The sequence below is a fragment of the Tasmannia lanceolata genome, unplaced genomic scaffold, assembly GCF_043159265.1.
Source record: "Tasmannia lanceolata isolate RefF3 unplaced genomic scaffold, GAP_Taslan_0.1 ptg000016l, whole genome shotgun sequence".
Classification (NCBI taxonomy): Eukaryota; Viridiplantae; Streptophyta; class Magnoliopsida; order Canellales; family Winteraceae; genus Tasmannia; species Tasmannia lanceolata.
This window is the reverse complement of record NW_027518693.1, coordinates 2537258-2562959: the sequence shown is the minus strand read 5'-3', so window position 1 is coordinate 2562959 and position 25702 is coordinate 2537258. Positions and strand designations below refer to the sequence as shown.

General features: G+C 38.0%; 2 protein-coding genes across 3 annotated transcripts in view; both read right to left on the bottom strand.

The window, feature by feature from the left end:
- Positions 1–2096: 2096 nt before the first annotated feature.
- On the bottom strand, positions 2097–3267 carry LOC143848780 (protein DOG1-like 3). The gene has a single exon (XM_077357837.1). The coding sequence runs from the start codon at positions 3131–3133 to the stop codon at positions 2339–2341; it is 795 nt and encodes a 264-aa protein (XP_077213952.1). The 5' UTR covers positions 3134–3267; the 3' UTR covers positions 2097–2338.
- Positions 3268–8338: 5071 nt separating this feature from the next.
- The window catches only part of EMB2016 (embryo defective 2016), a 52621-nt gene continuing 35257 nt past the window's right edge, over positions 8339–25702 (bottom strand). For both annotated transcript variants that reach the window (XM_077356621.1, XM_077356622.1), the window contains exons 15-27: positions 23770–23903; positions 22365–22432; positions 22066–22282; positions 21366–21581; positions 21064–21219; positions 20319–20372; positions 20039–20238; positions 19860–19929; positions 18257–18582; positions 12744–12918; positions 10217–12637; positions 9750–9821; positions 8339–8856 (exon numbers count right to left, since the gene is read on the bottom strand). In XM_077356621.1, coding sequence (XP_077212736.1) covers positions 8836–8856; positions 9750–9821; positions 10217–12637; positions 12744–12918; positions 18257–18582; positions 19860–19929; positions 20039–20238; positions 20319–20372; positions 21064–21219; positions 21366–21581; positions 22066–22282; positions 22365–22432; positions 23770–23903 — 4130 coding nt within the window. In that variant the 3' untranslated portion in view covers positions 8339–8835. The remainder of the gene's footprint in view (positions 8857–9749; positions 9822–10216; positions 12638–12743; positions 12919–18256; positions 18583–19859; positions 19930–20038; positions 20239–20318; positions 20373–21063; positions 21220–21365; positions 21582–22065; positions 22283–22364; positions 22433–23769; positions 23904–25702) is intronic.

Sequence of the window (25702 nt, the reverse complement as noted above, 5' to 3'; positions counted from 1 at the left end):
AACGCATTTTAAATGTGTTTAAAATATTTGCCCAAAAAAAACAGAGTTTTATTCATTGTGAAAGTTTTAAACGGCGCACCAATAAAATGCGGAGTTTTGTTAACTACGGGCATGACCCGTGGACAAAGGCCGGCCCGTATCCTGCCTGGCCGGGCATGTTTGCTACCTTGACCGTGGAGAGAGAGAGAGAGAGATGTTATAACTGAAGTCCATCTTTGCCAATTTTAGAGAAAATGAGACAATCCATGTCACATGTATTTGTTTTTTATTGAAAACAAGATGAAGAGTTTGGTTGAATACCATCTACACTCCCACGGGAAAAGGGCTTGTCCTGGATTTTCTCAACTTCTTAGATACAACAAACCACTCTAGTTTTTCAAAGAAACTGTGGGCACCGAAGTGATTGGACTTGTACAAGAGAAGTGGGGCCAATAGGTACTTTTAGGATGGAGCATAACAACCTGTATAAGAGAAAAGAGACAATCCAAGTCACATGTATTTGTTTTGGGCGATGATATTGTCACCCCCCCCTAAATTACGCATTCGCTCCCCTTTTGGCTTGATTTGACGTCAAAAAGCATTAATAAGGGGGGCGAATGCGTACGCAGGGGGGTGACAATATCATCGCCCTTTGTTTTTTATTGAAACAAATTGAATGTAATCGCTAATGGAGTTGCTTGAACACCATCTATACTCCCAGGGGAAAAGGGGTTGTCCTGGATTTTCTCAAACTTCTTAGATACAAACCACCCTAGATTTCAAAGAAATCTGTGGGCACCGAAGAGATTACTACTCGTACAAGAGAGGTGGGCCCCAATAAGTACTTTTAGGATGGAGCATAACAATCTAGGAACTTGTACAGGAGAGGTGGGGCCCACAGACTCTGTTTGTCTTTTCTTTAATTGGCTTCAAATAGCCTCCTAGGAAATATAATAACATTGGACAGATGTTTAAAGAAAGAAGACAAACAGGGTCTGTGCAATTATAAAATTTTGGTAGTGCCAATATCAGTAAAGTCTTCAATAGAATGCAACTGGATCTAGTATGAACTGGCGATCAGAACGTATATGGATAGAACTTATAACGGGGTCGTGGTTGGGAAGGTCATAGTAGCAAAAGCCATTGGAATTTTTATTTTATACATCGGAAGAATCCGTTTTGTTACTAATAAACTAGGGGAGGGGAAAAGGGCGTATTGTGTCGATTCTTTTGAGTAATATATGTGGACAAATCTTGTTTGTCGATAACCTCGGACCAATCAATCGAATATTGATTAATACTCAATCAATCCAATAAGCATCAATCAAAAGTGGAATTTGCTTAGGATCATCGCATAAAAATTGCGTGTTTGCGTATCAGCGTATGTAATAACTTTCTTACTCCTATAAAGATAATTTCATTTTCTCATACTCATGTGTTGACTGTTGGCTTAGAGGTGCACTGCCAATGTCACCTGAAGATAGTTGGAATCTCCTAATTGTGGGCAACACTATCTTTTTTTTTTCTTTTTTCTAAAACCAATTAGTCTTACTGTACTTGATTTTCTTTATGTGAGTATCTGACAATTATTTAAGTCCATATTTCGATACCTCATGTATTTGTATTTGGATTTGAGTTTTGGATACAAAATACATCAATCATCCTCATGATGTACAAGAGGGAGAGAGGGAGGGAGGGGTGTCTGGTTGCTGTTGCAGCAAAAGTGGAGGAGCAGCGAGGGTGAAGGTAATTGCCACAAATATTGATTTCCAAATAATATCTTACAGAACATATTTCAAAATCGGGTTTTTTTCATTGTTGTAGCATATTTGGGAGCCTAAAGATCTGATCCAGTTCCAAATTTCAACTGCAAATGTGAGAAATCCACATCTAAATCTTGCCGGTATCCAAACGTGGCCCCAGTTCTGCTTAACCTCACAAGTGATGTAGAGACTAATTGGTTTGGATTGCAAGAAAGGAAAAAAAAATTCCAATGAAATTTTATGTTTACATGAATTAGGGACATATGCTATGAGTATGGCTTATTTAGAAGGATATCAATATAAATTGAAAGTCCCTCCAAATACAACTATAATTTGAACTCTTAAAGTCACTTTCTTCATGTGCAATGAAACAATGGTAAAGCAGAAAATTTTGAAAAGGTTATTTTTTTTCTCAAAATTTGTCCTATACCACTGCTAAGTGCTTGTACATAAAACTAGATGCAGGTCCCGATCATCTTAGTATCCTACTCTCTAAATCCAGACATTGAAGAAGAAGAAGAAATGCAAAAAGCCCAAATTTTCTAGTTAAGACTTAAAGAGTAGCACATAATAAGGAGATAACATGGCCAAGAATTTCACAAATGGGCACCCCCATTTTCATCATCCCTTCTCATCCCCCACTCATGAAGCCTAAGATGCAACTCAGCAGCAGCGATCAAAAAATGAACGGCCTGTAAAGGCCCAAGTATTTCAATCACCCTTCTAAGCGTCCTCAACCGTAGATCATCAGCCCTTTCCAAAGTCATCTCAAAACCTTCCTTTTTAGGCCTCAAAGTAGACTCCACAGATTCCCCTCCATTCTCATTTTCTCCAACATTCTCTGTCACCAAATTTGATAATTCCACCATAGAAGGATCAGCCACTTTTTCTTGCTCCTTAGCCATCTTCTCACTTATCTCTTTCTCCTCTCTAATAGTCTCCCTCTGTAACTCGTCAACTCGAGCGAGTTGACTCGGTGAAATACTACCCAAATCTCCATTTGTAATCCCCCTTACAAGATCTTCGAATTGAGTCTCGAGTTGTAAGCCTGCTTTTGAGTAAAGAAGGTGAAAAGCCATACTGGGTCTCCACCCACCTATCCAAAGGAAAGCATCTTCGAGAGTGCTTGTCCAGTTGGGTGATAACATGGAAAATATGTTGAGATTTGCTGACCAAGTTTTGTTTCTGTAGTAGTATTCGTAGTGCTCTAAGACCTTGTTTATTAAGGGTCTGAGTTTTTCTTCTTCGTTGTCACCATTTATGAAGTTTCTTGAAGAGGTTAGGAGTTCTTGTAGGTAGTGATCTTGTTGTACTATCCATTCATGGAAGAAGGGTTTGAAGCTTTCTAAGTGGGGTTCTCCATTTCGGGTTTCATTTTGGGGGAGAGACATGTTTGAAGATGAAGAGGTGACGAGGGTTTGGTGCACTAAGTAAAAAGATGGCTTTAATGGCGGTGTGTTTGGTCCTCAAGGTCTGAGTATAAATGGATTTTGTTGCGTAGTTGGATTACCGCTAAGGGCGGGTGCCTTTTTTAATAGTAGATATTGGCGAAAAGAAAATGATATCAGCACAACCATATTTTGATATTTTCTCTTACTCATCTTGTCTTTTAGTATTTAAAGAGCTGTTTAGAGGGTTAAAGAAGAAATTAAGGATGGGTTTGTGGATAATGGGGAAGGACGTTTAATTTTGAGTTCAATACCATTTTGTAAAAGTTAGTCTCTAATGATCTAAAATCCTTTTTCAGATTGGGAGGCAAAGGTAATTAATGTCAGAAGTATCTCTAGAAATTTCTTTACTAGTCTAGTAGGACTATTTGTAGTCCCAAGAGGTCTTTTTGTTTGTTTTTCTATTCTATAAGTTGGGATCAGAAGTATCTCTAGAAATTTCTTTATTAGCCTAGTACGACTATTTGTAGTCCCAAGAGGTATTTTTGTTTGTTTTTCTATTCTATAAGTTGGGATCTTTGTGATCTAGGCAGGCCATCTTTGCTGACTTCACTAGGAAGAAAGAACAAATTCTATCCAAAGTACAGTAGTATCAATGTATCATGTCTGCCCGACCGTCAAAATAAAGGGCGGAGAGAGACAAACCCTCACTTCCTTGATTTTTAATCCAAGGGAAAGCACTGTTTTTTACTTTTTCTTGGTTCAAAAACCAAGGCAACAGGTTTTGTCTCCTTCAGCCCTTTACATTTTGACCATTTACTGATTAATGAAGTTGTACTGGTTAAGGAAGTCCCAACTCCCAAGGTCAATGTTTGAAATTCGGTTGCAGGGACCTTTTAATCTAAGCTTGCTTTCGAGAGATTTTATATGGTGTAAGGGCTTACAACAATATGGTAGGGGAATCGCTCTTGATATTTGATCCAACAGCAGCTCACTTTTTGAGCTTTTTGATGAGCTGCTGTTGGATCAAATGACAAAGGGTGGTACTTCCATAGTACAAAGGTCTTATTGTTGTAAGCCCTTACACCACATAATTTCTCTGCTTTTGAACCTCATATTAACCGTTTTCAGATTTGATATTTTTGCTTTTCAAGTTTTATTTTTTCCCATACTTGACACTTGCTTGAATTTCATGAAGACAATGTGGATCTTTAGGTCAAGTAGTAGAGCACCCTGGAAATTGGGTATGACATGAAGTTTCTCAAGAGGATGGTGGTTCAAATACACCAAGATCTTATAGGCATTGACTTGTGATGAGAAAAATCCATGGAGCAAATCCAATCTGATCGTGCACAAATAAACAAAAAGGTGAACATAAACCTAAACCATAAGATGAACACTAAAATTTTACGTGGTTCGGCCAAGATGCCTACCTCTAAGGGCGAGAGCACGATCAGAAAACAAAATAAAATGATTAAAATGGGACTAACCCGCAAACTTACAATCTGTCCTCTTCCCTTGTCATCTCAACCAAAATCATACACAAGAAAAACCCAAGAAAAACCTTATTGCTCTTTTTGGTTGCGTTTTTTTGAGAAAAATAGGGGGGATTGTAATTCTTCAGATTTGCTGAAGGGTGTTTGGTAGAGAAATTAACGGCCGGGGTGTCGGGCGCGACGTGGAACCCTCAAAATTCGCGGGATGTAATTGTAATAACTTTTTAATTTTCACTTGTAGATTTTTCGGTAATTGTAATATGTTATTACATCCTCTTTTTTTCGTAATTGTCCTACTTTGCTACCATTTTTCCGTAATTTTTCATTTAAAACTTAGAACTTACTATTTTACTATTTTTTTTCGTAATGATTACTTTATATTTTGCTAGCAACCTTTGCACATGTGCCAATCTTTGCACAAAGGATAGGCCACAAGCCGAGAAGTAGCCTCGGAGAAGGTGCCTAGCAAATTCCTATACAAAAAAAAGGGGAATGTTATCAGCACTGCTGTTTTTTTATGAGGGCACTCTCACTTTATTGAAAGTATGGTATGGCCCACACCATAGGATGATCCAAACCGTCCATTAGATGGGCCATAGCCTAAATAGGTTATGCCCCAAAAATCATTTCCATAGGCTGATCCTAACCCTCCAATCTGAATGTTAGAGGGTTGATCCTAACCCTCTATAGATCGGAGGGTTAGAATCAACCTAGGGAAATAATTTTGGGGCATAACCTATTTAGGCTATGACCCATCTAATGGACGGTTTGGATCATCCTATGGTGCGGGCCATACCTTACTTTTAATAAAGTGAGGAGTGCCCTCATAAAAAACAGTAGTGCTGATAACATTTCCCCAAAAAAATCTTAAAAAATACCGCAAAAAACCTCCTTTACATCTCCTAACGCAACCAAACAACATATGGGAGATTTGCTCTCAATCTCCCCGTTGACTGATTTCCTTTTGATTTGCTTTTAATCTCCCCTTGACTTCTTTTTCTCCAAATCCTCCCAACATCTACAAGCATCCAAACAGAGCACAAGAGAAAAAACACACCAAGAGAAGAAACCTCCCCCCCCCCCCCCCCTCTCCTCCTTTTTGCATCTGCCGCTGCACAAAGAGTCTCCACGTTCTAAGTAGAAACGTTTCTCACTTGTTCTCTCTTCTGCTTTTTATTCGTAACAAGAGCAAAACCTCTCTCACAGGTTTTGAAAAACCTAAAAGATGCCAGTTTCTTATTTTAGTTCCCACCATAACAAGGTACAGGGGAAACAAGGCAAGTTTTCAGTACAAAAAAACAAAAATATCAAATCCATACAACAACTTGGAGGCACTAGTGAGACCCACAAATGCATACTAGTATTTTGATCTATTAATGGGCCCACAAACGCACATAGCATTTTGATCTATTAGCAGGACCTACAAACCCCTAAGTAATAGTAAGAAAATGAATATTAAACCTCTATGACTACAAAGTTGTGTAGTTGCTGATGACTGATGTGCAATTTCATTGTCCGCGTGACTAAAAAGTCCCGATTGAAGTCTTTGTAACTCGAGAGTCCATGCATTCAAGGTCCAAGTCCTTAGATAGTTATTGAAATTTCACGAGAGTCCACCCAACATTTAAAATTCCGTACTACTAAACCACCTTGGTACTTTCAAATATAGAAACTTCAACCCCTATTCACCCAATGTTTACCTAGCTTGAGAGAGGAGCAGCTAGGGTGATGAGAGAGAGATTTGAGAGGATGCCGAGTGAGGATATCATGCTAGAAAATAAGGAAAAAAATCCCAAATTAGAAGGTTGTTGCTATTCTTGTTAATCGAACAAGGGATCCAGACACAACGGAAGAGGTTGTGGAAACTATGAAAACAAAACTTCCCCTTGTTCTTTATCCCAGAAACCCTAGACTACTAGATTATCAATGATGACGCAAATAAAAATATAGGAGAATAAGAAAACATCACCGAGTTGGTTATCTGAATTGATAACCTCAGCTCGATCTACTCCTCGCTCAACTTCACACTTTCTCAAAACAGATGCCTCGGAAGTTGAATCAGTGGCTTCCTTTGATTGCCACAGACATGGAGGATACCATTCTTCATCTTCTTGGTTCCAAGCCAAAGAGAAAAATAGTGGAGAGATCCCAAGGAGAACAAATTTTGGGAGTGGAGTAAACCTCTAGTTCAAGTACCGTGTTCTTGTGTGGTATTTATCTCTTTATCTCATTCTTCACTTTGTTTATGCTTTATTGGATTATGCTTTTATTGATTAGTACTTGAATCAACCTTTGCACATTTATAATTGCTAATAGGGACAAACACCTAGTTAATCCAGTTGTTAATTAAATTGAGTGCATTTCACATTAGTCACCTTTACCTATCAAATTCAACTTGATTAATCTAAGACTTAAACTAGGGTAAACTTGGTGAAAGTTTCAAAAGGACAAAAATGTATACAGACAACTAATTCACCTCCCTCTTAGTTGCCAAACCGGGATTTCAAATGCTATTGCCAATAAAATCACAATTGACTTTATCATAATTAATACCAACCATTTGACTATAGCCTTCTTGCTAGTAGCCTAGCCTTATAGGTCTCCACCTTTCAATTTCGGGTCATTCTTCCTCTCATAAATCCACTCATATCCACTCGGGCTCGTAGCCCTCTGGTGCATTCAGTAGAATCCAGACACCATAGGAATACAAAGAATCCATTTGGATTTCATCATGTATAGGTACTTGTCCACATCGATTTCCTACATCGCCTCCTTCTAGTTTGGGGGATTGCATCTCGAATCCATCAGAGACCACATCATAAACTCTATCATCGCGTCTAGCTACTCGTCTACATCGATGTCCTGCATTACTATAATTAAATCATTCAGGCCTCAAAAGTCCTAGTAGACCTCAAAACAGATCTACAAGGTCTTAAAAAACCCAAGACCTGATCTACTCATTAAAATTGATCCCCACGAGTCCTTGAACCGGTCAAACCACTCCAATAACAGCTCTTGTCCGGATGGTTCGGGCAAACACTGTGTCTAGAGCTGTTCGGTTCGAGCTGACTTGTCTTGGCTCAAGTTTTCAACCATAAAAGAAAACGCACGCGACATTTTGCGGGCTGGGCCGGTCAGATCCGACCCACGGGTTTGGTCGTCGTCTCGGCCTGCTCTCCAAATTATTTTATCAACTTTTTGCTCTATTTCTCTGTTAAAAACCATTTTTGGCTGAACTTTAGGTGCCACAGGCAATCTTTCGATGGGCCAATCACTTCGTGTTGGTTGACGATGGGGTGGGCACCAGGATTTAGTCGAGGATTACAAACACCACTTGCTCACCTCTACTATGTTTGAACATCTTTTACTTTGATTGAATGTGCATGAGAAGGCTTTTTCACATATATATAATCCTTATGGGAGAAAGAGAAAGAAGCTCACATAATGATAATGGAGGTTGAAGGCTTGAGAAATGCTGATCAGATTTGGCATTCTTTTGATTTTTCCGTGGGTTAGTGTTGATTTGAAAGAGCTGGGTCATTTATGAAAGCTGATCAGCATGTAAACGTTTTTTGTTTCATTTAATACGATTAAGGGGCTGCTTGCTTGCATACATGAAGTAAGTTCCAGGGTTTTAGAAATGGTAAGAGTAAGGGAATATGAGCAAGATTCATTGAGGGCAGAAACCATCAAGTTCCCGACACAGGAAAAGTGATAAGAAAAGTAGATAAAAAAAAAGTGAAAAAGAAAGACAATATGGTGCTCCACATTCACACTGGGGAGGTTCCCCTAGGCCCTAGCCAAGGTATTTTGCTAAAATCTTGACGAGCAAAGTTGTGGCTGGTCTTTGTGATCTTAGCCACTAGCCACCCCTTATAGGATGAAATATATCAACACAGTAGTCACCACCACCATGAGTGATGAGAAAAATTGATACTTTGGGTAGTTCCCAGCAAAGCAAAAATTATTCACATATGAAAAAAAAGGTAAGATCGTGCATATAAAATTCTAATTATTAAGGAATTCAATGATACATGAATGTCACAAAAGAAACATTTTTGCCTGTGGATTTATCCTCAGAAAGTCAAAACCACCACCATCAATCTGCCGGGTGGAGTTGGTTATTCCACCAGATGTAAAAGAAGCTTCTTCCACTACGTTAGCAGAGAATGGCAATAAATGGTTTGATGCCAAACGTTCCATTAATGACTAAAGTTGGCCCAATCTTTCCTGATTAATCACACAAAATCAAGCAAGTGTTAGGTCACTGACAAAGAAAGTGGATTACATTAGAATTTCTCCAACTTGCAAGGATAAAATGTCTTCAAATTGGATTTTATTTCAAATCATGTGTGTGTGTGTGTGTGTGTGTGTGTGTGTGTGTGTGTGTGTGTGAGAGAGAGAGAGAGAGAGAGAGAGAAGCTGACAAATGAGAGAATGACAGATGAATGAAGTATGAAACAGTCAAATCAAATGTGAGCAAGCACATTTGATTGTCACTATGTGAAATGAGCCCTCTCTCTTTTTTTTTACAAAGCACATTCAACAATACGAGGCATTCTTGATTGTCACTATGTGAAAGAACTGAAAAATGAGCACTTTGAAATTTAGGTGTCAGCTTCATTTTATAGTACTATAAAGAATTTAGGAAAGAGTGGAATATTAGAAACTTGGAGCAGGAAACGAGGGTTGGGAGGGCCGTGATGTTAAAAAATGTAACATGGTATGGTGTCATAGAGGATTGGCTGGGGAAAAGGCGGCAATGGCAGCAAAGTTATGTCCACTTGAACATGGTAAAAGTTTCAGTTGGCATTTGAAAATCATATTGGGATTGAAGGATACTCATTGACATCAACTGGACCAGAAAAAATTTATAATCCTTCTAGGATCCTAACACTACTACAGATTGGGCACCTCAACTTCACTATATTTCCGTTGTAAGAAAAAACAAATTCTAAATCAGATTTAAAACTATGGACTTTATTGTACAGTAATCGATTTAACTGCTTTAATTTTTCTGTGTCCCCTTTGTCCTGTATAATGAATTTTACCGCTGATATCAAAGTAGAAAAGCAAACCATAAAACAAGAAAGCAAAAACAGTCACACTAAGTAGTGTCAAACCTGAAGCATCTGCATCAATTTAGGATGCTGCTCTAAAAGCTGGCAAAGCTTCTCTCTGTCGCTCAATAAAGACTGTCACGGAAAAATAATCACCTCAGCACCGAACTAAAGAAAAGTGATGATGGTCAAGTTCATTGTCTTAAATTTCGGCCGAAATACCAAAATTTCGGATTTTGGTTGGGACCGAAACCGATATCCTCCGAAACCAAAATTTCGCAAAAAACCCAAATTTTGGCCGAAATTTCCGATATTACAGAAATTTTGGTTTCAATTTCGGAAAAATGAATTTTTTTTCAAAATTTTACGAATTTTCTGAAACCTCGGCTGAAAAATGAATATAAAATTCCTTTTTTTTCCCCCAAATTTCGGCTGAAATTTCAGTTTCGTCCAAGGCCAAAACCGAAATTTAAAACCTTGGTCAAGTTCAATACAGAAATTCCATAGAACAAATATTATTAAATGCATACCTGAATGGCTTCAGGCGAAGAGAAATATTGCTGTAAGGTCACCCCTGAATCTTGTTGTTGCAGGGATGCATTATCAACTAGCTGTGGTATCTGTGGTTGGCCTTGTTCAACCTGTGGTTGCAGAGGTTGTGAAAGATGATCTTGCTGTTGGGGTGGATAATAAATATGCATCTGGGGAATTTGGAGTTGTTGCGGAACCTGTAATGGCTGTAAATGCATTTGAATAGAATTCAAGCTCTGTTGCAATGTAACTGTTTGTTCCGATTGCTGTTGGGAAACTTGAATAGGTGGCCTAGGATGTTGAGGAGGATGAGGTGGTCGAGGAGGCTGTGGTGGCTGCGGTGGTGGACGAGGTTGCAGTGACTGAGTAGAAGGTTGAGAACTGGGGCCATGTGATAGAGTTGGTGGGGTCTGGCCCTGTTGCTGCCCAGGTGTACTACTAAAAAGTGTTCCAGGTATAGACGCAGGCCTACCAAGCAGCATGGGTGGGGCAAATGTAGGTAGCATATAAGAAGGTAGATTATTTCCAGAAAATGTTCCTATCCTTGTATCATTAAAAGGTGTTTGGTAGGAAGTACTTGAGTTCATTATAGATGATTGTGTAACTGGAGAAGCTGAGTACGGCGGAGGCATAGGAGGCAGTGGTGGAGGTGGTCTCCCGGACCCACTTGACGGGTTGGTCTCATCATGCAATCTACTGCCAGAAGAGACACTAGCCCAAGAATATTTGGAGTCCAGAATAGGATGGGGAGTTGTTAATGATGTAGAATTGTTGCTAACTGCAGATAAATACTCTGTATTAAGATGAGAAGGGAATGGAGATGTACTAATTGGAGGCAATAGCAAAGATGTTGAGGAATTGTGAATGAAAGGTTTATCTTCTCTCGCATGGAGAGCTGATATGGAACTAGAGCCGCTAACATCAAATGCTTGTAAAGGATAGGCACTTGTCGGAAGTGGTGGCTGCACATCTCTTATAGGCTGTCCATAAGTAGATGAATGAGTTTGAACAGGGTCGGCAGTTGGGGATACGGATGTGACTGATGGAGGAGGGGGTAATGGGGGTAAAGGTGGCTGGTTTACAGAAGGTCTCTGGTCATAAAATCCTTGAAACCCTAAAGAAACACTAGTTGTTTGTTGTGGACTGTCCCTCTGATAAAAATTTGGAGGAAGCCAATCACCTAATGATGGTACAGATGATGATGTAGAAACCTTGTTATAGTATGGAGGAGGAAATGCCGAAAAGTTAGTTGCTGAAGTGGCATCGAATCCCTTGGAGACTTTAAGTGGAGGCGCACACTTTGTGTCATCAGCTTGCTCTGTCCCCGGATTTTTCTTTTCTGAAGAAATGCTCGCTTCTCGAGTTATTGAGATCTCGGGTCGGGAAACTGACCTTCTCAAAGGGAACTCTGGGTGTAAATTTCCATCAACTATAGATGTGGGTGGCGTACTCAAGTGAGCAAACTGAGAGCTTTCATTTATATCACTTTCGGTCTCTTCTGCGATTGAATGCGGAGAACTTTCCCCTGTGATGACAGGAGCGGGGGGGAGATTTTCATCTGGTTGAGGAAATGGCAGTTTATCATCAGATTCAGAGTCCTCATCAAACACGATATCAAGTTCCTGAAGATCATCATCCAGATCAGCTTTCAACGTCCTAGATCGATCGAATTTATCTGGGTCATTGCCATTCTCAAGCGGTGAATGTTTAACTTGTGCTTGTGCCGCCTCCCCAACTGTCATAGCCACAGGATTTTGGCGCTCTCTTTGTCTGGCCATAAATTCATCCACATGAATAGACGGAGGCCTCCCTCCAGTAGATCCTCCACGCTGGACAGAACTTACAATGTTTGGGACACTACTTGGACCATCAATATTTCTTTCCCTTGCAACATAATCATCCACATGCATAGAAGGGGGTCTACTTGTATTAGGCTTACGCTGTCGAAAGGTATCCCTACGACTAGGACCAGAAGGGACAGTAGGAGCCCCCAACCCTCGAGGAAATGCATTTGACGCCCCCATGTTTTCAATATTGTCCCCTCTTGAACGCCTGTTTGAGCCCTCTACTGGAGTCATTTTCCTCTTTACAGGAAGAACTGGCATTAAAAGTCTGTCTGCTGAGGAATCAGGACAATCCCACGAAAACTTGTCTGCAAGACCTCCAAGGGAAAAATAATTGCCGCCTTTTTCAGCATTACCATCTGACTTTCTGATCAATGGAAGAGACAATCCAGTGTCCTCATCTATGGAGCTCATCATGGTTTGAGATGGCATTAACATATGAGGTGAAAAGGTTTTTGAAGGAATTAAAACTCCACGGGATGAAGGGAAACCTTCACCTAAGGTCACATCTTCACCCTGAACTTTAACAGCAGGCTTCTGAAGCAATAGCAGCATTGATTTCATCGTTTCTTTAACCTGAGCATGTTATACAAGATTAGTAAAGTAGTAATCGGAAGAGGAAAATAAAATTATTATCATTACTGCAGCATTAAAAAAATAAAAACTTCAAGAACAACATTACCTGATATAAAGGGGTGTTTGTATATGAAAACATTGAATTTTCATCCATACTTCTAAGATCCAACAGAGCTAACAATTCATGGACATCCTTCAACTTTTCTTCGTGACAGTTATCCATACTATTCAAATCACATGGAAGCCCAAAAAGACGTCTCAATACCAAAATTCCCTCCAAACTGCTCAACAAGTAAAATGAACGATCAGACTAAACTACCAAACACCCGGTGGACGTGTTCAGAATTGAACCAGGCAAGAAGTGTCAAACTTTTGAACTCCAAACAAAAGATTGGCAAGAAGAGAATGAGAATAGAGGAATGATAGATGCAAGGGCGACCTTGCATAAAGAACCAGAAAAAGAGCCCTTGATTGGATCCACATCATTAAGTGTAACCGAAGTTACTTTCTCAACCGATTTTAAAAGGTTACCAAAAATGATGTGGATCTAATCAAGGGCCCTTTTCCGGCTCTTTATGCAAGGGCACCCTTGCATCTATCATTCCTCATGAAAATAATCAGTAGGACCTCATACTTGAAAATATTCCTCATGCATAATGGAACTACAGAAGGTCCAAAACAAGTTGAGTTAAAAGATACGCAGACGATTCAAAAGCGAAATCAAATCCAGCAAAATGTCTCAAATCCACAATTGGTAACATTGGATGAACTTTAGTATAGAACTGACAACACTAATTTATCTGACATGAATCTCATCCCATTACCGTGCCCATCGACCATGGGGGGAGGCACAAGGGTGTATACTGTATACAAGAAAGTGCATGCATAAGGTTCCGAAAATTGCCATGAAGCGAAAAGTGAGTTGGATGGAGACCAACGTATGTTCTGCCATTTTTCTCAAAGAATCAAGCACAAATAAGTTAATTATTTTGCCCGCAATTTTTCTTTTTATTTCCAATTATTCTTCATTTGACTCTTTTTCAGTTTATATTCCTTCTTTTTTGGTATTTCTTGTCTTGTTTTATTCTTTTATTTCTCTTTTGCAGGCAAAAGAAAAATGAAAAACACTTTGGCAGTATCTTGTGCAATTTGAGGTAGAGTTGGATTTTAATGAGTTACCGAACAAATAATCGATTTAAGAAGAAGAATAAATGCTAGCACTTGATATTGAAAAAGAAATTGATATACGGAAAAATAAAGATGAGTCAAAAGAGAGAAAAACAAAGTCTTATAATACATTGGCAATGTTTGGCAAGCATAAAATTTTCTTTCCATAAAATATTAATCTATAAAAGGGGAAAGAATGCTCTCTCTCTCTCTCTCTCTCTCTCTCTCTCTCTCTCTCTCTCTCTCTCTCTCTCTCTCTCTCTCTCTACAAAACTGTTAGATTCCCAAAAACTATTTACGATTCCTAAAACTATATACAATTGTTACGGAAAGTGAAATGATATATGAACCCCTGAAAACGTCATTTATAACGTCGCACATTCAGCCAATCAAGCTTTAAACACCTTAGATAAAAAGGAAAAAAAAGCAGAAAGGGGAACAGGCAATGCCTTTGTACATAAGGGCAACCAAAAAACCATCTCACCATGTCTTAGGATGTAGATTGGGGGAAGAGGGAGGGGACCCCTGAAAAAAAACGAAGGGGAATCACATTCCCAAAAAAACTCGTATCCAAACTCTCTACGCACGGAACAGTAGGCAGTGAAATCATTCCTCACTGTTCTGATCTTGGTAAGGCCCTTTTTAATTTGATGAAGGAAAAAAGCAAATGCAGCAAGAAAGAGAATATTAAGGATTGCTACACAATTGGATGGCTAGGCTCCGATTAGAACCGTAGTGACATGAGCAGCCTTAACAGTCATAGAGATATTGTCATTGCAAGGCTCAAACCCTAGGTTCTATTACTTCAACAACTAAACCTTCCTACATGTGCAACAGTTGTAGGAGACCATAGGAAGGCCACAAGGAATGTGCCCATTGGAAGAGCCAAAAGTGAAAGCACTCAAAAGTGTCATCTTCCTCATCTTCTCTTATCTCCATTTCTGTTTCTCTGTTTCTTTTTCTATCCTCCGCTTTTTGGGTGTTATTCTTGCTCTTAGACGCATGAAACTTACCTCATGGGTGCCGCACATGCTCGCGATTCAACGCAACTTAAGAAGGAGCTTCCAAGGAGCACAACCCTGTGACGCTCCCAGCATGTTGTCACCTCATTCTATGCATGTATCTTCGAAATCCGGTGCATCAAACTTCTCCAACTCTTCGAAGTACTTCATTGGAACAAGAACAAAGGCCTCTTCAGAAGGCACAAAGAAAGAGGGCACGAAAATGAAGATGGTAAGAAATTACTACTTTTTAATAATGAAAGATATATTTGAATATGGTTAGAAATGACGTTTTTATTATGTCCTTGAATTTTGAAAGACAAAAAGAAAATATTACATTGATGCTCCCATGACGCTCCCAACCTTAGACTCTTCTACACCCCACGCTTCCCTACTCCCGCCACCGCCCCCAACCTGTTGTCACCTCATTCTATGCTAGTATGTTCGAAATCCGGCGCATCAAACGTCTCCAACTCTTCAAACTACTTCATTGGAACAAGCACAAAGTCCTCTTCATAAAGCACGAAGAAAGAGGGCATGAAAATGAAGAAGGCTAGAAATTACTACTTTTTGATGTACTTAAATTTTGAAAGATATATTTGAATATGGTTGGTTAGAAGTTATTATTTTTTTATGTACTTGGACTTCGAAAGACAAAGAAAATATTGCATTGACACTCCCATAGCGCTCCCAACCTTAGACTCTTCTACCCCCCCTTGTTTCTTGCTTCTAAGTTCTTTCTACTATTTGTGAGCTTTCTTTTTGTTTTGTTTTGTTCTTATTATTTTTCACACGTGTCCTTCTATTTTCTGGGTGAAAAGTAGTTGTCTCTTGATGAAGTAATTGTAGACTTCAAGTAGGGCCAGGGATGTAGGGGTGCGTGTTCTACTCCGACAAAACTCGGTCAAGTTTCGGATTTGAAAAAGGGATGGTTATATCCTCCCATGCCTTGATTTTGTTAGCTTTTTTCAAAGTGATTAATGATTTTTTTATTTTTCAATAAAAATATAAAAATATTAGTCACAGTATAATAAAATGTAGTATGTAACGTTTTGATTTGGTTATGCATTTCAATGGGGATGCAAAGAGAGAGATCAGGTCAGTTTCAATGGAAATTTGAAACATGTTTGGAGGGGAAAATATGTTTGACTTTAATTGAGGCTGACTAATTTTGGTTCAAGCTAAAGCAAGATGTGACTCGACAAATGGAGCGATGTTATATATGCCAAGTGTCTACATTAAGAACAACTAATGCTGTTCCATCCACACTGGAGACTGATGTTGGCAAGGATTTTGTGCTGGGGCTGCCAAGAAACACGAGACACGGATTCAATTTTTGTTGTCATTGATAGATTGTCTAAAATGGGACACTTTAGTGCCTGCAGGAAAAGACAGATGCTTCCAACATTGCCAATCTCTATTTCAAGGAGATTGTCCGTCTTCTGTGTCATTAAATTCATCACATAAGATAGGAACCACAAATTTGTTAGCCATTTTTAGAGAACTATATGCCAAAAGATGTGCACCAATCTGAATTTCAATTCAGTCTGTCATCCCCAAACCAATGGCCGGACCAAAGTATTAAAAGAAGCATGGGAAATCTAATGTGGAGCGTAGTTGGGAACAATCCTAGCAATAGGATCAAATATTGCCACAAGCCAAATTTGTCTTCAATCGATCAAGTAATGTAATGACGCAGCGTAGTCCATTTGAGTTCGTGTATGAGTAGAATCCTAGTAGTGCTTTTGACGTGATGCCTATTCCATACGGGTGGAGACTCGGGGGAAAGGCTAGACACTTGATTGAATGCCTTAAATCCGTCCACGAGCAAGTGCGCCAAGATGGCAACAGATTGAAGCCAGTTACGCTCAATAGAAAGCAGCGGCTGAAAAGCATATGCGAAAGGTGGTGTTTTAGGTTGGTGATTATGTATGGGCAGTCCTTAATTAAGGATAGATTTACAACTGGAGCTTATAATAAGTTGAATACAAGGAAGATTTGACCTTGAGATGTCGTGGAGAAAAAAAAAAGGGTAAAAATTTTGTAAGAACGGGGATAACTAGTAGAGTCATTGGATCAAGGATAACTCGTAGAGTCATTGGATCATGTTGCTAACAGCTGCATATTTTAATGAGGAAGTCATTGGATCATCTTATGGTGCATTACCCTTTTGCTCATCGATTATGGAGTCACATAAACACAAGCTTCGGAATTTTGTGGGTTTCCCAAAGTTTTCTAAAGTTACATCAAGAATATCATTATTAACTATCATTCAAAATATATATATCATTCTTAACTAATGCTTGGAGCCTTTTGGAAAAGCGAGAAAAATCCTATGGAGCTTAGTATCTGATGCATTGATTTGGCGCACTTGGAAGGAAAGGAACAATCACATATTCGAGGATAAAAAAAAAAAGAGGCTGAAAAGGATTGCATTAGAAATCAAAATTGACTTTATATCATGGGGAAGGAACAATAAGCAATTTGCCACTTACTGCATGGTCGACATCCTAAGAAACTAGAGAACGATCATCACAGAAAAAGGTATAAAGAAAAAGGTAATCCCAAGATGGCGGCATCCCCCATGTGGTTGGGTGAAGCTCTTGATGGTAGTTCCAAAGGCAACTCGGGTCGTGCAAGCATTAGTGGCATCTTCCGAGATCATAACAGCGGCATAATCCTCATCTTTTCGGGTCCGGTGGGGGTGCATGATTCTAACGAGGCGGAAGCTAGAGCCCTCCTTAGGAAGGTTTAAGCTGGTGCGGAATATCCATGTCAGGCCCATCAATCATCGAAGGTGACTCCACAAACGTCTTAACATGAGAGAGTAACAAAGCAGCTGGACCATGGAAACTAGCTGATATAATTTCCAACATAAGAAGCTTTATTCAACTATAGGTTCTAGTTTCAACCATATGAATATGTCAGCAAATAACAAGCAGATAAATTGGCTAAAGACAGAGCAGAAAAGGAAAAGACGGCGGTGGTAAATCCTAATATAGAGGAAAGGAAGGCAGCGCCTTAGGGACTGGTCAGTGGGTTTTTGGGATGTTTATACTTTGAGGGATGCCTTGTCCTTGCCGTATGTACGCTGTTGTTCCACATCAATAAATTCCTTACCTTTAAAAAAAAAAAACAATGACACAAACATAGAAACAAGTGTAATTCCATAATTTCAATGGACACTACAAATCTGAGCGCAATATTTGGTAGAAGTTAGGCAATATAAGAAACTCAAAAATGCTACATAAAAAAAAAATCCCTCGGTCCATGCATTACATTGGAGAAAGATGGATTTGAAAGGCATATCTTCCAACTTGTGAATGGATAGGTACTGATTCACAGTTTGTTTGACAGTAAGTTGTCAAAGTGCATTTATTCAATATTCAAGTTCATATTAATATACGAAGCCAGAAGAAACAGTAAAACCAGTACCGTTAGAAGAACTCACTTTTTGCCTTCCATGCAGAGTGACAAAGCACCTAAACACAGAGTATTGACAGCCTCAACAGCATAAACTGAAATGTGATCCTTAGCATCAATTGATTGCTGTAAATTTTTCCAGCAACCTAGCAATGGAGGACAACTTCTCCAATCATATTCAGCTGAGAGATTACTACATCCATCCTTTTCCTTTTCTTTCCCTGTTTCTGGTTCCTCAAAATCAGAAGAATCGATCTGTAAAATGGACGCAATAGCACTTCTACCCTGACTAAAAGAAGCTAATTCTTTAAAAACAAGAAGACAAGCTTCTAATTCCTTTCCAACTGGTAGGACCTGAAAAGGAAAGAAGGCGAGTTACAGTCAATCGGAAGTTTATGTGGTATGTAAAGACACGAATTGTTCATGGATAATGAAAAAGGTAAGGAATGATGTCCAACTCTGGAACATCTCGCTTATGAGAACATTAAGTCACAGTTACTATGCTCATTGCAGTAAATAGCCCATGCATGTCCAATTAATGCACACAAACATTCAATACACGAGCAAATATCTCGATAAGGTTTATTAGTCTCAACAGCAAAAAAACCACTAAAACTGGTCAAGTATTGTCGGAACTAGACTAAACATCAGAGAATTTAATAATTCTAATCACAAGGCTAAAAAAGAATGGAACGAATCCAAAAAGGATTGGAGGACAGATATAGGGCAAAAACAAAAATAAGAAATAATTCAAACAAATAGCAATAGATAAATCTTAATCAAGAAAAAGAGAGAATAAAGACAATGAAAATCGCTTACTTAAAGGAAAATACTCATAATCCAGCCCTAAGCGCCATTCAAATTCCACGAATTGGAAGATGCACGCAAAAAGAGAGTTTTCTCTTTTTCCTAAACAAAATAGAATCTAAAAACCCCGAAAATGCATGGGGCATAACCCCCGTTATAAACCTTACGTGATCTTAGGTGAAAATGCACAATTACCCTTCACTTAAGCCCCCTATTTTAAAATATACCATATCCTTATATATTGAACTAAAACACAATTTAAATAAGAGAAAAGGCTAACTAAACCTAGGAAAAAAGAAAGAAAGTCTCTTTACGCTTTACTTAAAGAGCATGCGGGCCCTTTCGTGGGCTATACCCCCACACATGCATTAAATGATATGGAACTCTCTTGTAAATATCATAATAATAATATGCTTAAATTAGGAGAAGATCAGTCAATTCAACGAAGTATTTTCTTTCAAAAACAGTAGGGCAAGATAAAAAAATTTTGAACATATGCAAATACTAGGGAACATCGCAAAATCTTGGCTTTTCATAATGATTTCAAGTCCAAAGCTGGTTCACAATTAGCAACTCCCATTTACTTCTTTAGAGGATTTCTCAAGATAGGACTGTCCAACAGTCAAGATAGGACCGTCCAACAGTAACATTTAACATAAGAGCATCAACGCCAAAACATCAAGGAGAAGGAACATAAGCAATTCCAAACATTTTTGCTATGCTTCAAAAAACAAGGTATCTTTGTTCACTTGTAAATGAGATGAAAATTGTTGTAAATATTTAAAGCGGTGTCCAGATTATATGACATGATACAAGAAGCTTACCTTGCATAATCTAAGGATATGGCACCCGATCAAGGAGAAATCTTCAGTACTCAATAATTCAAAAGAGCATCTACACAATGGTAAAGAGGAATACCACATAATCACAATATGTATGCATGAATATATTTCAGCTAAACACATAAATAGAATCTTGAAATGTAACCACGCATTTTACTGACTTATCATATTCTCCAAAATGGGGATCACAGATTAATGCCAAGGACTTGAAAACAGGAAGGCACCAACAAAGCAAGCTTAAGCCACTTTTAGCTGGAATTTTACTTTCTGAAGTTTGCTTTCCATCTAAAATAATTGGATCACTAGAGCTCTCAAGTGCTTTTATTAGTGATCCAACAACCCCCTCCTTCAACAACAATGCCTGGTGAACAGAAAAACAATATTAAATTGAAGAAATATACAATGATTCTGGTTTTCAAAATGAGGTCTAGATCAAAAAACCTTAGCACGTGGATGCTCCAACAAACTAGCAACAAAATCAAGCAACCTATGCACCTGAATAGAGAAAAAGATTCCGATGTTAGATCTTGAAGAAGCTACGATTTACCCGATACTTTGAATTTATAGCTGACACGTGCATCGGCACTTCAGCATTCATACGGATGTCAACACGCCTTCCGACAGTCGTAAGCATATTGTTAGAAGTGTCAACTTACTGTGGGCGAGTTGACATATTTTTGTACCCTGTCAATTGTGAAATATTTATTGGCAGTCCTATTAATCAAATATTGTTTTAACTCATCTTTTATGATTAGTTCTTCTTTATTTAATATTTTTTGTTATGCCCCCCGAAACCTAAAACCCAAAACAAACTGTTCTTCTAATATTATGTTCACTGCATGTTTGTTGGTCTCTCTTATCCCTCTGCATATTGAAGACTAAACAAAAAGAGAACCATGCTATCATGGGGTGTTGAAGAATGCACTATTATAAAATTATCTCATGCTTGTTGTAGACCTATTGTTGCTTAATCCTCACATATATAACTCCTTAAATGAATAATTTTATCATGTTGCAAATTATGATTAATAATTAGTAATTTTATGTGTGTATGAGTGTCCCCATTTCAAGATTTTTCAGGGTTATTGTGCCGGGCACCTTGTCAGTGTCACCATTCCAAAAAAAAAAAAAACTAGTATCAGTGTTAGACAGAGAAGATAAATCAAAACAACAGCAGCAGATATACCTTGAAAACATCTGTGTCAGACAGAGAAGATGAATCAAAAACGTGATCGTGTATCCATGAAAGGGTTGGTCGCAGAAGAACAACAGCACTTTCACCTTTTTGGCATGCGACTCGAATTATGAAAACTCGAAGCATGTCTTGTATGACCACCAAAGCCTGTGAAGGAATAAGTGTCGTACAGGAAATTTTAACAACAATTCAAAGAAAATAGATGGTTTAACCAGCAATAATATTTGATTTCCCTCCATATGGGGAAGAAAAAGACTAGAAAATGAAAATATAGTTTAGGGGCGAGTGCATACAGTAAAGGCAAAATCCAGAACAATTTGGGCAATTTTATCAAGTAGTGGCGTCAACCGGTTTAGCAGTACTGAAAGGTGTCCAGGCTGTAAATACCAGTCAACATCTCTCTCCCTTTGAGACCCTAATAATGTGCCAATGCCCAAAGTTCTAAGAGCACTTAATGAGGGCATCCCATTCTTCCAAAGCCATATACCTTCTTCTGGAAAAAGATCACCCTTGTGATGCAAATAAATCATAAATGTTAGCCACAATTATTGTAATTCAGATCAGCCATTAAGGATGAAAAAAGATCTATTTTTCAACTCAGTATAGTTTTTTCCTAGAAATGCTAATTCAATCTGGATTATTTCCACATGAAGTAGAAATAATGGAAATTATTAATTCAACATTTTTTTGAATGGTATAGTAATTCAACATTACAACCATGGTTTTAAATTTCGGCCGAAATACCGAAATTTTGGATTTTGGCCGGGACCGAAATTTAAAAATTTCGCCCAAATTATAAGATTTTCACCGAAATTTCCACCAAAACCGAAATTGCGAGCAAAATTTCGGTTTTCGTTTTCGGCTGAGGCCGAAACCGAAATTTCAATCCTTGATTACAACTCATCCAAACTTAAAATCCAATATTAACGAAGAAACTTGAGCAAAAGACTCGGGTTTGCGCTCTAAATAAAATATGGAGAAGAGAATGCATACCAAAATACACAGAAGACTGCAGGCTTCCTTTGGACCCAAGGCTAATGATGAAGTAACTTGAACACTTTCAAGAAGACAATAAAATAGGCCAGGAGTCCAACCAAATATTGGCCAACAAGAAAGTGCGGATACAATAAGACGACAGACAGCTCCCAAACCAAGTGCGGAACCAGGGTATGGAGAGGATAGGTCTGCTGCACATGCTGCTAATTTGGGACTGTAATCATAATATGAAGTGTTCAATGCAAATAATAAAATCAATTGAAAATAGCATAAATAGGAAAAAAAAATTGAATCACCTTAATTCTCGATGCAATTTTAGGAGGGCATTCAGGAGCTTTGTATTCCGATGCTGCTCCTTTGCTTCCTACAAATACAATGATGCAATAAACGATTAGTATGAATCATGGTTTTAAATTTCGTCTGAAATCTGAAATTTTGGTCCGAAATTTTGGATTTCGGTTGGGAGCGAAACCAAAATTTCGCGAAATCCGAAATTTCGAATTTCCCAAATTTCGGCCAAAATTCGAGAAATTCAATTTTTTTTTCAAAAATTTAGTATTTTCCGAAATTTCAGCCGAAATTTCTGAAATAATTAATTAATTTCTTTTTACTGGATTTCGGCCAAATTTTTGGGATTCCGGCCGAAATTTTGATTTCAGCCAAGACCGAAACCGAAATTTAAATCCATGGTATTAACAAATAAAGTAGCTAGTAATTCCATAAATTTTGGAAGAATCTAAAATAAAACATGTTGAATTAGCAAGATAGTAGGAAAAATAAAATTCAAAATTGGATATGTAGGATGTAGCCATTCAGAACAAAATGGATATGTTGCGTCACATGGATGTCATATTAGTGGATTACCGAAATAACGCAGAGTGACGTACAAGACAATAGGTCTGATGACAAAAAATGAACAACTAAACTAAGAAATGATTTGGATATGTTGCATCACATAGATGTCATATTAGTGGATTACCGAAATAACGCAATGTAACGTACAAGACAATAGGTCTGATGACAAAAAATGAACAACTAAACTAAGAAATGATAATATGAATGAGGAAATCGACTTAAGTAAAGATTTCAACTACACTACTTATGCAAGATATGATTCCCAAGCACACTATCTATTTATCAAGATCTCAACTACCCTACTTATGCAAGATATGATTCCCAAGCACACTATCTATTTATCAAGATCTCCAACCCACTGTCATCATTTGCATGTTTCCATACAATTCCATGATTTTACAGGATGTCCACCAAAATTTTGATAAAAAACTGACACATTTCCATTTTTTGTCACAATCGAAATGCAAACCAAAACCGAAATCTGAAACCTTGTTTCTATACTCTTTGGTTTTGCATGTCTTGACAATGTAGCCCATGTTTCTGTTGATTCTTCATATATCCACAAGTTTCATGTTAAAGATGTATACCTATTGAGTGGATGATTTCAATACCACATCTATTATCAAATTAGTGTCTATTATATGCTAAACGTTTTTACCTAGGACCCATTTTGCTGCATATATGTACAAATATTTTTTTCTCAATATATCTCTAGTGCATTTATGCTGATAATTTGTGTGTGGATAAAAATTAAGGGAAAAAATGACAGAGAATGAATGTAATGTATCAGGCCACCTATAAACAAGAACAATCCTACTGAGAAGCATAAAAATCAACATTGCATACCTGTAATTTCTGCAGGAGAGTAACCAATAGTACAAGGCACGGCATCATAAGATCAACAAGGCTATGCTCGCGAATGCGTTCCAAAAGCAAATCAGTGGTAGAATTGCATTCTGCTCCTTCATCAACGAGGTAATCTGTACGAGAAACCAATCCAAAGCACAACTCCCAATCATTAAAAAAATAACAATATACACAAATTACAAATATGATACCTGAACATCAAAAATAATAATAGCTCATATTGACATACAATAATATTGACATACAGATAGAATTAAAAATGAAGACATTCGTAAAAAGGTGGGGGTGGCACCAATTGAGGAGAAGATGAGAGAGCACCGCTTAAGATGGTTTGGACATATCCAATGTAGACCTTTGGATGCTCCGGTGAGAAGAGGCGACTCGTGCCAAATTGATGGAGTAAAAAGAGGTATGGGCGGACCGAAAACAACTTGGATAGAAACAATGAGTAAAGACTTGATAGCTAGGAACATAACATAGAGCATGACCTTGGATAGGATAGAATGGAAGAAAATGATCCACGTAGAAGAACCCAACTAGAGCCAGGATTAGAGCTGGGTAGATTCCTTCTTCATGAAATTTTTCTAAAAGGATTCATTTAGCCGACCCCAACTAGTTTAGAAGAAAGGCTTTGTTGAGTTGAGTTGAGTTGAGTTGAGTTGAGTATTGGCATACAGTAATATCTATCATAATATTTCAGTTATGTGCAAATCATTCACCAATGTTTGTATGATTTTTTTTTATCAAAAATAGACTTCGAACAAATACCAAGCTACAACATAAGTCGAATTTTAACTCAATGGTGATGACCTATTCAAGTAATAACTCCACAAGTAAAATAGAAGGCATTCATACAACTTGATGGCATTGCCCATGCTAACAATGGCACTACAATCATTCAAAGATCAATCACAAAAATATTTACTGCAGGAATATATACTAAACATGGAGTCCAAGCTGATTACCTCAAAATCAAATGTTCCTAATTATTACAGATGGAATTTTCCGCAACCTTCGTTATCACTAAACAAAGAACCCAAATTTTCAATTGGCCAACCTCCAAGCTATGTATCGTTCTCGGGAATTTCATGGCAAGGTAAAATCTCGGGATATTTTAAATTTTTTTATTCTTTTGATTTATATCAGAAAAAAATGGCAAAAATAAAATTATTTAAAAATATAAATATAAAATATATAAACAAATATATAAATTTTTTAACCCGGAATTAGGGTCAGGTCGAAGGCTTTAGGATCTTTGGGATTTGTTTCTTATAATCGTGATATTAGAGTGAAGGAATAATCAAGGGAAATTTAATTTTTTTAAGCCAATTCAAGAATTTATAGCAAATTATGGCAATAAATGTGCGAGAGATTCGTCTTATCGCGAGATATTCGTGATAAATTCGTTTTTATCATTTAATCAAAATCTCGCGATTTTTCACGACAGTTACAATTTCTCGCCCGTATGTGACATAGCCTCCAAAGGTCCTCGAACATCCAAGGAAGATAGCATGTCCACATATGTGAACAAGAAAAGAAAAAGCACTCCCCATAGGGGTGACCTCTGCGCTTGTTTTCCATACTTCACCTATCCAAGCCTGAAGGAAATTGAACTATGGGCGAAGGGGAAATTTTGCCTAATCTTTTGTTCAGGACCTCCTTCACCAAATATACAGCATCCAATGAGATTACACCCTTGGGTCAGAGAAGATACTAGATGGCCTCAGGATTCTGTGAACAATCAAATCAAAGACCCCAAATTGCTGAGGAAAGGGTGACAGCTCAACACCATAATGTGGCTTAAGGGAGATTCAAGGCCTCCTTGGTGCTTCATAAGATATTTTAGAGAATTGTTTGTTATTTTTAGAATTCAATGAGTATCCATTCACCCATGTTTACTGTGAAGGAACTC

What these genes read in the sequence shown, in the direction of transcription:
- LOC143848780 (XM_077357837.1), bottom strand. Translation starts at nt 3,133, where the DNA reads ATGTCTCTCCCCCAAAATGAAACCCGAAATGGAGAACCCCACTTAGAA.